Source organism: Fusarium vanettenii, assembly GCF_000151355.1.
Source record: "Fusarium vanettenii 77-13-4 chromosome 9 genomic scaffold NECHAsca_6_chr9_2_0, whole genome shotgun sequence".
Classification (NCBI taxonomy): domain Eukaryota; kingdom Fungi; phylum Ascomycota; class Sordariomycetes; order Hypocreales; family Nectriaceae; genus Fusarium; species Fusarium vanettenii.
In genome coordinates, this window is record NW_003315877.1 from 397,793 (window position 1) to 411,658 (window position 13,866).

The 13,866-nt window shown below is 52.2% G+C and overlaps 3 protein-coding genes across 3 annotated transcripts; 1 reads left to right on the forward strand and 2 right to left on the reverse strand.

Moving 5' to 3' along the window:
• Nucleotides 1-102: 102 nt before the first annotated feature.
• On the reverse strand, nucleotides 103-1,426 carry NECHADRAFT_63456 (uncharacterized protein; the record flags this gene model as incomplete). Its single annotated transcript, XM_003050331.1, has 2 exons — nucleotides 103-1,020; nucleotides 1,273-1,426. The coding sequence occupies 2 exons, from the start codon at nucleotides 1,424-1,426 to the stop codon at nucleotides 350-352; spliced, it is 825 nt and encodes a 274-aa protein (XP_003050377.1). The 3' UTR covers nucleotides 103-349.
• A 2,798-nt stretch (nucleotides 1,427-4,224) lies between these two features.
• On the forward strand, nucleotides 4,225-5,451 carry NECHADRAFT_63459 (uncharacterized protein). The gene has a single exon (XM_003049954.1). It carries the CDS (start codon nucleotides 4,531-4,533, stop codon nucleotides 5,167-5,169), a length of 639 nt encoding a protein of 212 aa, XP_003050000.1. The 5' UTR covers nucleotides 4,225-4,530; the 3' UTR covers nucleotides 5,170-5,451.
• A 5,825-nt stretch (nucleotides 5,452-11,276) lies between these two features.
• On the reverse strand, nucleotides 11,277-13,496 carry NECHADRAFT_96130 (uncharacterized protein; the record flags this gene model as incomplete). The annotated part of the gene is made up of 3 exons (XM_003050332.1): nucleotides 11,277-11,993; nucleotides 12,050-13,225; nucleotides 13,308-13,496. The coding sequence occupies 3 exons, from the start codon at nucleotides 13,494-13,496 to the stop codon at nucleotides 11,277-11,279; spliced, it is 2,082 nt and encodes a 693-aa protein (XP_003050378.1).
• Between the last annotated feature and the right edge of the window lie 370 nt (nucleotides 13,497-13,866).

Consider the following 13,866-nt stretch of genomic DNA (forward strand, 5'->3'; position numbering starts at 1 on the left):
GCCTTGCTATTGGCTGAACAAGTACAACCCCATCAAACGAAACTGGTCCAGCCAGGCACAAGAGGCAAGCTGAATTGCTTCAGCTGCGGGATTACGCGTCTTGGCATTGAATACGATTAATTCATTTGCTAAAACTTGACTGTTATACCGCCCAAATCTAGATACCGCCTGTGCGCCGCCGCTTTCCAGGTTGTCGTTGTAACTGATACACCCATGTATGTAAATCTTATTGGGAAGGTATCCAAACGCTCAAATGACAGGTTAAATAATGGTTGGGCATGTCTGACATTAGGCCCGTGTAATGGCATCTTCTATCACAGGTAAATGATCGAATCAGTAGAGAAGCTTACTACACCCTCCGCTCCTCATCCAGTAACCTCTCGCCTTCCGCATGCGCATGATGAGGCTTGTTGCGATATAACACGTAGTGCTGAGTGATGAAGATGCTGTCGTAGATCATGCTGATGTTGCCGAGCGCAAACTTGACCGGGTTGCCAGTGATGCCGCTCCAGTCACGCTGCTGGTAACTGTCAATGGCCTGCTGGCTGACACTCAGGACGCCACCCGTTAGATCGAGCAGGATCTGCGAGATGCTCCATCCCTCGGTGCTCTGGTTGTTGTAGTTGGCGACAATCTGGGGCGTGTACTTGATCAAGGTCACGATAAGCTTGACATAACCGATGGCATATACAATATCCAAGGCGACCCAATCGTAGAGAGGATCGTTCCCAGCCGAGGTGGTAACGATGACACACGTCAGGATGACCCCTGTGATACAGCCGGCGGCTACCCCAAGGATGAAGCGGCTGGGTCGATTCCCGGGGCTTGGGGTAAAGTTCCACAGGGAGGAGAACAGGTACTGGGAGACGGTGACGATGGACAGGATCAGAGCGTGGAGAGCAAACGTGATGTCGTTGAACTGGACGGTGGGCTCGAGGCCTCGGTGACGGGCAGCATACTGGGCACGGATCTCAGGGGAGTAGTAGAAGGCCAGGTTGGAGACAAAGTAGGCGAGGAAGCCTGTGACAGAATCATCGTGGTCAGCAAACTTGAAGCGACGTCGGAGGTTGCAGAGCTGAGTGTGAGGATCCCCTGGCTAAGAGACCAACGGGGGTCATGAACGTGGCGGTGATCGGGCCCAGGGTGCCGGGGCGGCAGGGCAACAGAGCCGCGGGCCGGGGGGTGTGAGATGACAATCATGCCATGGGGGGAGGATAAGAAGCAGAGGGCGCGTGGGATGGATGGTGGACGGGCGCGCTGTTGGGCACTCACCGAGCACGTTGATGAAGGGAAAGTCGACAGTGGTGCCGCTGGTGGAGCGTCGACGCCAGTTGAGCAAGGCCTGGGGATAGAAGGAGGCGCTCCAGGCGAGGAAGTAGACCCAGCCGAAGACGCCCGAAAGAAAGGTGAGCAACCCGTCGGCCATGGTCTGGTCTTGTTTTATTGTTTGGCTTTCTACGGGGGGTAGAGACGCGATGAGAGACCGGGGTAAGAGTGAAAAAGGCGGAGATAGGATAAGAACAGATAAAGATACAGCGAGAGGAATTGAAAGAGCGGAGAGAAAGAGAAACGGCGACGTCGAGTCGTTGGTGATGAGGATGATGATGTTGCTCGTGGAAGATCGTGTGACTGGTTAAAGGAGAGCTCATGTGCTGGGCACCACAGCTGATGCAATCGCGGTACGTACCTTATTTTCCCTTGCACCATCGATAGCCGCCTTTCCTCTTACGGTAAAGGGGGCAAACTCGGCGTGGCGCCGCCGCGGGAAGTGGAAGTTTGGGCCCTGAGGCTGACCTGCCAGAAGCCCAGAAAGTGCCTGCAGCTGTGGCTGGCGCAGGTGCCGAGCTGTGGCTGCATGATCCAATCAAAACCTACCGATCGATCAGGTGGGGGTCCTGTCGAATCGAAGAGGCCGCTTCAAATCTTGGATGTTGTGTTCTTGTTGCACATGCTTTTTGACGTCGTGAAAGTATCAATAAATTGAATGTGTTGTCATGATGCATAAAAGATCGGGTAGAGCAGGAAAGCAGTGATACAAGATCTACCATGCATGTGCGAAGCGAGAACTGATGCAGACGCAACAAATGGACATTCTACCTTTAATCTCAGTCTTCGCGATGGGATGGGCAGCCATACGGGAAAGATCCGGTCAGCTCGAGCCCGATGTGATTTCGACTAGAGCAAGACACGGGTATCAAAATATCGAATCCATGGCTTCTGGAACAAAAATATTTGCTGGGACCCAGGCTAATAAACCTAACAGGTAAAAAGCATAGACAAGGACGAAAATGCACACCACGGGAATTGTCCGAGGCGCCCTGTCATTGTTTGGTATACCCTCACCGCTGTGGATCCGTATTTTAACTCACACGCCCCCTTTCCAATCTGCTCAGACCCTTCGAAATTCCTTCACCTTGAGCTTTGTCGCCGGTCGCCAGCGGTGTGCTCAGAGCCGCAAGTTCGATCAGGCCAGCCACGACAAAAGCACGCCAGAAGCAAAGGGGCACCCAGAAAAAAAAAAGAGTGGGGGGCTCGCAGCATCGGAACAGGCCGGACGAACTGGCGACCGTCACGGGTTATTTTCTTTTCTGGTTCGTCTCCGTTTCACTTTTTGGCACTGAAAAAGAGACTGATGATACTCGGATCCGAAGTGGACTTTTTGCGAATGAACGGATGTGACTCTTTTAAAAAGGGTTTCTGCCGGTATCGCCATGCCGTGCTGTGTCCGAACTATCTCCGCCCCGCTTTCTCAATTGAATGATACACGTCAACTTGGAATAGAATCACGGGAACAGACCGAGAGCGAGGGAGGCTGATGGGAATAGAATCAGGATACGAACTCGCGCGATACGTTTTGTTTTGATGCGACACGGCCTTGGGCCTCCGTTGCAGGCGGGACCCCCTTTTTTTCTTCAACGTCATGACGATGAACAGACAGTAACCAGGTTTCATCAACCCATGGATTGATTTAATCGTCAATTAACAGAAACAGCATGATTTAATTCTTCACCGACACAGCTCACCTCACTTCACTTGTGTCTCCCTTCACCTGTCGGCGCCCAACGGGAGACGAAAGGCTAGATTAGAAGCTTGGGTCAAGGGGAGCCAGCCAGCCCGATAGCACACCCTGTCAGAAAGAGAGAGAGAGTGGGTATGCCTTCAATCGACAGGGCTGGGCTGGGTCTGGCCTGCCCCTGGCGGCCGTTCCGGTACGGCCTTTGCTCGGCACCGGGACGGTACTTGTCACCTTACGCAGGCTACCTCACCTCACCTTGGCTTTGGGTTACGCCGCGTTGCGTGTGTGTGTGTGTGTGTGCAGCAGACAGATATGGCTGCAGCATGACTGCGAGATGCAACCATCCATGCAGGAAGCGCAGCCAGGCGGCTACCGACGTCCACACAGCCTGATCCGTATCACTGGCGTGTCTAACAAAACAGAGTTGTCGATATCCACACTGCTGTTCTGGGCAATTAATGGATCAGAGATAGCAGAAAAACAGCCCGTTCTATTCCCTTGGACCCAGTGTCCGGCATTCGGCATCGTCAGTTCCAGGCCCCAAGGGTCTTTAAGAAACAGGTCATGATGGTACACGCCCCCCATGGACGGATATCCACCCATGTTGCGCAATTCAGGGCAGCATTTGATGTTATTTTCTTCATGTTTTTCTTCTACGGCCCTTTATCTGTTTTACTGATCGACCCAATCATCCACGGTCGCACGACAACCCACCACGAGTCAGCTTATCTGACGCCGGGGATGGGCCGCTCAAAGGTTAACTGGCAAGACGGGCGTAGGGTTGGGTACAGTACCAAATCTGTCATTCCAGCCAGCCTTTGAAAGACTTCAGCTTCAATTAGATGACAGTGTTATTCTTGATAGCGTCTTGAGGGTGTGTGACTGACGCTCGGTGAGACACCGTCCCGTCAGCCACTGCATGTTGGCAATGGATGGATCAACCTTGGTGAACCAATCCTCTAGCTCGGCACACCCTTGTCTTTTTGATGAACGTAGGTATCATGATCATGTACCGTCCCGTCCCGATCCCTGGCCACTCGACTCGACTCGTTTGACTCACCCTAGTCCCTGTTGGTCGCTATCGAACCTCGTCCATTTCTCGGAGAGGGCGTGTCCGGTCGACAGACAGGTCTGGGTACGAGTAGACTCATACAAAAGAGTCAATCTTGATTTTGTATATGAAGCGAGCCTCGTCCCGCCCTGAATCTCACTTCTTCCCCATCTTGTATCTCATCAACAATCTGTTGCAAATCTACAGTCCATCTCCATCTCTTGACTTGGATCATTCCAACCAATTGACAACCACTCAACTTTACCATCCTCCAAGGATCGACATTCAGCTCTTCCAAGATCAGCATCACGCCAAAATCTGCACGTGCTATCTTTCATCATCACCATCAATCAATCCAATCCAACTTTTCCAACTTGTTCATAAGTCTGGGGAAAGCCCACTAGTCGGATCAATATCCACATCAACCATCACCACTTACACCAACACCATCACATCAACCATCATGGCTGCCACAATTCAGCAACAACCCTCAGAACAGCCCCATCAGACTGGGTTCCTCGATCTCCCCGTCGAGATCCGCCTAGAAATCTATGACCAGCTCCTCCTCACAACACCCTACACAAAGTGTGGTCGCCCCAGTCCTGATTCCAAGGTGCACGCCTCTCTCCTCCGCACCAACCGCCAAATCCACGATGAGGCCACCGACCTCCTCTACGGCTCAAATACCTTCCTCGCTCACCCGACACTCCTCACTTCATTCCCCCGCCTGCGCAACTGGTACGGCCCCGTCAAGGAGTCCTCCATCATTCCCCGCATCCGCCGCTTCCACACCCAGGTCCGCCTGGATGTCGATCTCCCTTATGAGGCCGACGCCGTGACGGAAGCATTCAGCGGGCTCGACGAGCTCTCCATTGACGTCGTTCAGGCCATGTTCCTCGGCGTCGGCTACCGCAACCTCCGCAAGTTTGAGGGCGTCCGCGGTGTCAAGAAGGTCCGCATCACAGGCAGCACCACTGGCTTCGAGGACTACGTCCAGTGGCTCAAGATGGCCATGATGAGCGAACCCGACGCCAAGATCCCCGACTTTGTGCCTCAGCAACAAGCCGGCTGGGTCCAGCGGTTAGCCAACGTGCACTACTAAGTGTACTACTTTGATTCATTCGACTTTTTCGCTTCATATTAGATGTTTTTTTTTTCTTTCTTTCTTTCTTTTTCTTTTGACACGGGGCGACCAAAAAGCAATAACGAATGATGAAGACTGTTTAGATTTTGTTATTGGCCGGCGTTTTTGGGAAAATGGGAATTTGACACTTTTCACAAGAGATTCCCACAGCGTTCATCGAACGGGCGCAAATACAGGATGGAAAGACAATCTACAAGATTAGTATAGTGATAGATTATAATCAAATCAAACATTTCAAGCAAACAATCGTCTTCTTTTTCCATGTGAAGTTCTACAAGAAGCTACTTTAGAGGCTATTCTTAGGTGCAGAGATAAGTCGATGGGTTCGCGGAAGATGGTCCCTATTTGCTCAGTCGGAGATATCCATTTTGATACAGATAAGATTGAAAGGACGGCAAGCTATCCGATAGATTCATGCAAGAGTTTCACATGGAGCATGGCGCCAGACTTACCACATCATGACTCTCATGATAACTCACTGGCTACATCAAAACCCATCAAGTCCCCAATTAACTTGCTAGAATAAGATGATTTCCATTCCACTCTAATTGGTAGTCTTTTGATCAGATACAAAGTACAGTTCTTGATATCGGTGCCCTCGGTGTAAGAGGCTAAGGGATTTGGACTTGTGTCTCATGGCTTGGACAGAGGAGAGCAGCCAAGCACCGAAATTATTGAGAGCTGAGCAATGGTGCTACCAAGGCGGCAATTCTCCAACACAATCAACTTGATGCTAATATAACCGACCGCAAGATACATGGCATGAATCACCTGGGAGTTACCATGGTGCTTAAAGACATCAATATCTATCCACATAAGATATCCCATCTGAACCTTGATAGAGTAGATTCGGGCAAGGTATGCTCTACGTATGCCTTAGACCGCGACTCTCATCATAAAATATTCAACTCGTGCGTCACAGCAAGAGTCGAGTGCGTGATACACTGACACGTGCCTGTGTTGCTGATGCATCACAACTCGACCAACCTCGCCGGCAATGAGCTACTTTTCCCAACACCCGCCTTCCACCCGCACAATGCGTACCTTCGCCTTGAACCCCCCACTTTTCGAGGCCTTTCTCAGGGTTTATGAGCCATGCCCGCCAAAGACTTGCATACGAAGACGACTCCTTGGTCCGTCTTTCGTCATGGCATTGACTACCACCACGCCAGCATCCTTGCGAAAGCGCGAACCTCAGTCCGCCGGGCTATATCACTTCTTGGATGGAGTCACATCCCGGACGCCGTTGTACCTCAAGGCGAACCGATGCTATCATAGCAAGAAGAGCGTACCAGGGAGAACCTGGATGATCAACCAAGCCCGAGTCTGGTCTCGAGCAGAACAACCTCCACCCGGTGACACCTCGTTGACCGAAGACTCGTTGTCGGAGAAGCGGAGCCCGGAGAAGGTGCAGCGACGAGATGCCATGCTCCGAGAGGGCATGCAGCTACGAGGCCCGTCTAGCTCGCGTCAGATAGAGGTTCGGATGTCATTTCGCCAGACAACAATAGCGGCTGACTGCGCACGGGCGTCCATCGCACACCAAGTACACGACCCCAGCGCCGTCGCCGAGGCGAGATGCTGAAGTAGCTAACAGCAAGGTCAGTGTCTGCTGCTAAGGCCGAGCAGGAAGCATATGGTCCTTGCTACTCTCATATTGCCGCATCCACCACGATTCCTTCACCTTTAACGGGTTCCCCTTCTTTGAGCAGGTAGCTCTGTGAAAGCCCCCCCCTTGAGCTTTGCCACCTTTCCTCTACATAGAGATGAACGGCTCCATGGGGGGGCATATCATGGCTCCATCCCTCACAGACAACCCAACAACAACTGGAAGTTGCTTGACCTGTCTCACCACCCAAGGGCACATCAAGGCAACTCGCCGAGAGAAGCACAGTCGGTGACACAAAATGCCATCACACCTGTCCCTCAACGCAATAGCCAAACAAGGCCACTGCGTTAGCATTGGGATATGATGCTATGATGTGTCGATAATGTGTTCTTTGTTATAGTTGAAGCCCTGCTCTCGACGGGATAACTGAGCCAGAAGACCGCAACAGTCAAACATCTCACGAGCTTTGCAGAAGCGTCCACGTCAGCGCCAGCAGCGAAAAGAAAAATTATTGATACATGACGGCATGAAAAACACCACACTCGACTGCTCCTCGCCTCCCTCGTTGAGTCTGGCTATCTCCCTGAGTATGGACCTGGCCTCGTTCAGCTCATGAGCCAGAACAACAATGTGTTCTTTGTTATAGCCGAAGCCCAGCCCTTGATGGGATAACCGAGCCAGAAGACCGAGCCAGAACAACAACGGTATCATGACCCTGGGTTCGACAAGGTTGACAGGAAGAAGGAGTTCATCAGAAGGAGCTCATCGATGCACTCGTCAAGGACCCATACCAGACTACGGAGCAGATTCTCAGTCCCGTCTACGATCATGCCTACTTTCAGCGCATGTCGGTCTACTCCTGGGAGACTCTCGACCTTGGGGATTTCAGTCACATCCCCATCACTATCCCATAGCCACCCACCAACGAACCCTACCTTTTCCATGACGATAACCGCCCTGGCGTTCCGACTTCGATGCCTTTCGACGCTCACTTTATGGTATTAGGGTTTGAAGCCGTCATGTATTAATAACTGTGTCTTTGATGGCAAGAGAAGAATGCCCTTCGACGCACACAGCCGCGTAGCAATGCACACCTACATTTTCAACAACAGCCCTTGGAGACGCCCCACTTCCCACGATAGAAGCAGTTTGGTCATATTTACAAATTCTACTTTCTTCTTCATTATGGTTACACTCCTCTTCTTGGTCAAAGAGAGCGTCAGGCACGGGGTAAACACCACCATCGCTGCATCGACGAGACCAAAACCCAGTGTCTAAAAACACCGCAGCCTACAAAGGTTGATAGCTCGCCGAAAGTGTAAGAACTCTGCCCATACAAGCCCCTTTGCTGTCCAACAAATGCTGACCTTCCAGTCAGCAACCATTGTCTCATACTCTTCTATCATCATGACAACTCCCTTCGAAAAAGGGCATCAGCCACAACAACAAAGAACATATTGAAGCCTAATACCTTGAAACACCGTGACCGAAACATTATTCGAATTGTACGGCCCTTTTACGGTGGCAGCCATGCAAGGTTCAAGTCTGTCTGCACGATAACCACTTCCCCAACAACCTTCAACTTTACAGCCTCACCAACGAACCCTCTCGGTGTTTCTGTGGCCACCTGGTCATTTTTCAAGTGTGTCATTCTCCAAACTCTATATCCGTTTTGCCTATATAATAACCGTCTACCCTCCCAGATCGATCCCTTCCTCCTTTCCTCTTCATCCTCCTGCGAGCCCTCCGGGGCTCCAAACAACATCTTCTCCCTCAACTCCAACCCATACTGGGGCGGTTCCTTATCACCATTTGGGACCGCCTCAGTATGCTTTTCCTCAAATCCGTCCAAAACGTTGGGATTGGTCGACGATACGCCAAAGGTCTCACCTGCGTCCCTTTCATCGCACCCGGGTGTTTGATGATCAAACACTCTCGTACGCAGGCCGGACGAGAACACGATGAATCGACAAGAGTCTCCTGTGCAGTGGAGATGCGACCTTTCCTCGATAGTTCAGACTGCTCCATCTCGGAAAGGAGTTCCTCGGAGATGCCTTGTGTTCCATACCAACCACGATCAACCTAAACTCAAAGAACACGGCATCTCTCCCCGAAGGATCATTGCCGATTTGAAAGCACCTAATCTAGCACAACTTCCCCGCCAGCATTCGGCTGGTAGTAGCAGGGGCAAGGGGCAGGGTCACGTGGTGGAGAGCTGACGCTCTCTACGGCACCACCAAGTGTAACACCAACACCTGCCCTTTGAATGACCCAACTTGCTCGCTGGCTCTATCAGTGTAGCATGACGAAGGGATCCCAAGGGTGGTTCCATCCCATACTTGCCGACATTATGTCGGTGACTGGTGCTCGATGCCAACCATGCCTGGCATCCTGGTTTTCCAGGAAGCACACAATTTAGCAACCTCACAACAACCGGTAGAACTTGTGTCTAAGCACTTGGTCTCCGGCTTTGGTTGCATCGCAGCGCAGAAACCCATATCCGGAACTTTCACTAGACGATTCAGAGTCGTCGCGGTTTTTTTTTTTTCTTTGACGGAGCTGGGTCTGACGCAGCACATCTTGTGTTGAAGAGGGTGTTCTTTGCAACTGAGCTTGACACTCTCTCTTCTTCGTGGGAAGAGAAGTGCTCGAGTTTCACAAAGACACTAGATCAACCATGTAACTCTTGGAGTTGCAGCTCGAAAACGAAGCCTGACTGGAGCTAGGTTTGACTAGAGCCCCCAAAGACAGCCATCCCGAGCCTCAGTCCTTCAAGGTTTCAGAAGACTTTGCTACCCAAGTCTTCACTACAGCCACCAACTTCGAGACTCAAGCCATTCAACCTGATCTCAAGTTCCAGGGCAAGTATCACCACTGACCTCTTAATCTTGGCTTGGTCTCTACTTCGACTCACCAGGGACGTTGCACTCCAGTCTTCGTCACTGGTATCCCCCACCCTGCCTTCGCCTCTACTTTGAGGGCCCGGATCTCAACCGAACCCCATCACCTCTTTGCCCGACAGTCCTCACCCAATGAGCGGAGAGGTAGATGAGGGTTACAAATACGTCCCCGACTTGCTCCGTCTTTACACCAATAGCCGGAGATTACTCGCCTGGGGAGCCTTGCTGCGACTATGGGTACGACCTAAGACCAGTCACCACATCGGATGACATTTCAGAGATGGAATCGAGTGGAACTGCGTTCTTTGCTACTGTGCCCAACACTCCCTTTGGTTCTGTGAGAATGAAAGTGGAGTTGTCAATGCTGAGGAGTGCCCTGGGCAATGATGATAACCAAGTGGGATGGTGTTGGGGGAATCATTTGCTCTGTTTGAGCTCGCTCTTGCAGACACAGGCTACAGGGAAAGTTAGAAGACGGAGAGAAGTAGTCTAGATCAATCCAAAATTTGAAGCCAAGCCCATCGCTCTCAACCCCATCTCACCTCACATGGCGGTCGTCGATCGTCCTCTAATCCTCGCCAGACCTACCACCTGGCTGTCGGTCTCTAGTATTGTAAAAGCGCACGCTACATGAGGGATAGCGGGAACAGATATCTGTCTTGTCAACGTGGCCATTGATAACGGATGCTATCTCCGAGCAGGTAGATCTAGTTTGGCCGTCGGTGTTCAATAGCCGAAGCGATACCAACTGCTCAAGTGTCTAAGACACACATCAACTTGTACAGCTTCAATTGGTGTCGATCAAACAATTGTCTCAACAAAGTATGAAGCAAAAGATTCAACAAAAAGCTTAGTATTGCATAGTCACGTACATCAGATCACACAAGATCCCCAACTCTAACATGTAAACTTCTTCATCATTTTCTACAGAATCGCGCAGAGATATAGTCACAATAACACATAACAAGTGTAATAAACAACAAGGGAAACAGAGAAAGAGAAAAGAAAAAAAAAAGACACCCATCATGCCCTTTAAATGCCCCAGAACGCCGAGTCTGATGCAAAAGTAGCAGACGCTCCCCCTCGCCCGCTCTGCCAGGGGACTCGGATATCAGTTGTATTTTTGTGTGTTCCGCTCTCGCCAGTTTATTCGGTCGATTCCCTCGATTGAATATCCTCCCTTCTTTCTTTCTTTCTTTCCTTCGTCTTGTCTTGTCTTTTCTAGAAGAATCCAAGAAAATATATCAAAAAAGGATGGAAAGGTTCTCTTCCCTCGGATACCCCGGTCTGGGGTCTCCACGTTGCCGAACACCAACCAACGATAGCCGCGGGTCCAATCCATGAACCGAACGGGGCGGCATGGCCTGGGGTCGGACATTGAAGCCCGAGCCTTGGCCGTTGGAGGCGCAATAGCCGAGCAGCCACCGACAAGATACCTTGGATCTCCTCGACTTGGTTTCTGCATCTCCTTCTTGACCTTGACCTTCACCTTGGTCTCGACCTTTTATTTTTTCCTTTGTTATTTTTCGGTCATTTTTCTTCATCATTTCGTCTCTTTACTGAGAACCACCACCGCCCATGATCTTGGGCAGCGATCGCCAGCCCTTCTCATTGGGCAGCTTCACCTTGCCAAAGTCCTCATCCAGGTCGAGGATGACCTTGAGGGCGTTGCGGCTGCGGCCATAAGGACTAGTGTCCAGGCTGCCCTTGGAAGCAGCCTCCAGACCAGTGGGAATCTTCTCGGGCTGGCTGCCAGGCATGGGCAGCATCGTGTGGAGGAACTCATACGCGGCAAGAGTGAAACCGAACTGAGGTGAAGATCGGAAGATACGAGCGGGGCCACCCTTGAAGAAGGCAGTGAAGCCCTCCTCCTTCCAGATGGTCTTGGCAGCGTGTCGCAGGCCGTTGTATGTCGCCTCGCCCTTGCGGGCCTCGACCTGAAGTCGGGTCTTGATGACGTCGCAGGGAGTCGTCAGGTACGCAGCGGGCATACCGGCGATGGCACCAGCAGTCAGGAGCTGCATGACGCCGAGCTTGTTGGTGGGAGACTCGCCGAAGAAGTCCTTCTTCAGGTGGCTGTATGTGGGGAAGTAGATGGCCGAGAAGGGAACATCACGGAGCAGACAAGCCGAAGCACCCTTGTACAGACCGACGAGACCCAGGTTGCGCACAATCCACATGGCCGATCGCTTGGGGGTGCCCTCGACAGTCTTGGCAACCTCGCCCTGGACCTGGAGACGAATCTTGACGATCTCGAGAGGGTTGGTGAAGACCTTGAGAAACTGGTCAGCCAACATTCATAACGCTCATGTCACAGGATGAAACTCACAACTTGGCAACCACCAGCGGAACCACCAGCAACCATCTCGGCCCACAGGGGAATGTGGCCGTTCTTGTCAGTGAAAAACTTTCGGGCCAGGTCGTTGACCGTCAGCTTGATGGCCTTCTCGGGAGCGACACCGACCAGCTGGGGCAGGACACCCGAGTAGAGGCCACGAACACCCTCGTTACGGATAACCTTCTGGAAGCAGTCGATCGAGTTCTTGTACAGCCGCTGGCCGGGCTGGGCACTTCGCTGGTTCTGGAGTCGGGTCTTGACCAAATCAATGGGGTACACCATGAAGGCACCAAAGGCACCAGCAACACTACCGAGGGCAAAGCTATAGGCTGAGCTCAGAACTCCGAACAGGATACTGCCCTTAGCAAACCTGGCCTTGGTAGCCTCAACGGCGTCATAAATGGGGTTGCGCCATGAGGGGTCCAGGACCTTGGCGAAGTCGGAAAGACCGAGACGGCCAGAAGGCTCATCGAGACCAGCAAAGTGGAAGAGAATGTCGGCCTCCATGGGAGTGAAGAGAGAGAAGCGGGTGAGCTTGGCGGCCTCGTTGAGGAACTCGGGGCGGGTGATCTTGCCGTCGCCGCTCTTGTCGATGGCTCGGCGCAGGATGAGCTCTACGAGATCCATACCGCCAATGACATTCTGGAAGGCGCGCACATTGGCATAAGAGATCTTGGCACTGATTGAGAGGTTGCACAGGGTGTGGAGGTTGTCGAGGATGTGGTCAGACAGCTTGTGACGGGCAGTCTCTCGGATGATGCGCTCAAACTCCTCGCCGTTGATAAAGCCATCACCGTCCTTGTCGAGCTGGTGGAAGGCTTGTCGGACGCGCTCGCCCTGGAGGCCGCGGAGCATCTGGGAGAATTGCTGGTAGTCGAGAGGGTGGCGGTGCTTCTTGTTGCCAATGTAGATCTTGGCCCAGTCTGAGTCCCAGTCGAAGGCAATGTTCTCGGGGCCCTTGTTGAGCTCGTACAGGGTGCGGAAGTCGTCATACTTGACAGAGCCGGTTCGCTCAACATCGAAGAGGCGGAAGGCGATCTGGTACTCGGCATCGGGCTTGTTGAGGAGGTTCTCAAAGACACCCCAGTCGGCCAGGCTCACCTTGCCGGCTCCCTTGGCGTCAGCAACGCTGAAGAGGATGGAGTACTGGTCGCGGGAGATCTTGTGCTATTTGGAGGTTAGCCAAACCCAAGAAGCAAACATCCAGACCTCAAAGAAGCCCAGGCTGGCGAGGGTGGTGGTGACTCACGAAATCCTCGCCCTTGGGCGCAACGGCGTTGATGAACTCATCCGGGCCCAGGAAGAGGTCACCACTCTCGGCATCCTTGACAGCATGCTTGATGAAGCGCGCCTTGGAGTGGGCCGAGAGCTGCTCAGGCTCGTGCGTCCCAACGAGGGTCTCCTTGACGGCCTCAGTGGCCACGGCGAGCTTGGACATGGTTGTATATGATTCGATCGGAGGGGTAAAGGATGGGGTATCGAGAGGATTCGAATCGCGTATCTAGCAATTGAAGAGTCGGACAAGGCGGACCGATAAACAAAAGGTCAGGACCAGGGGGGTTCTTCCTTTAGGGTCTAAGGAGGACGGTTTCGATTTCGCTGTGAGGCGGATGGTCCGAGAACCGGCTTCAAAGAGGGAATTCTCTATAGCACGACGCAAAGCGCACACAAAGCAGGAAAGAAAAGAGGAAAGAGAAAGGGGATTATGATTCCCTTGACAGTCGAAAGTCAGCGGCAGGGGGAGGATGTCGGAGACAATTCGATGTAGCGAAGGGGAAGAGGAAGAAGAGGAACGAGATGCGTCAATT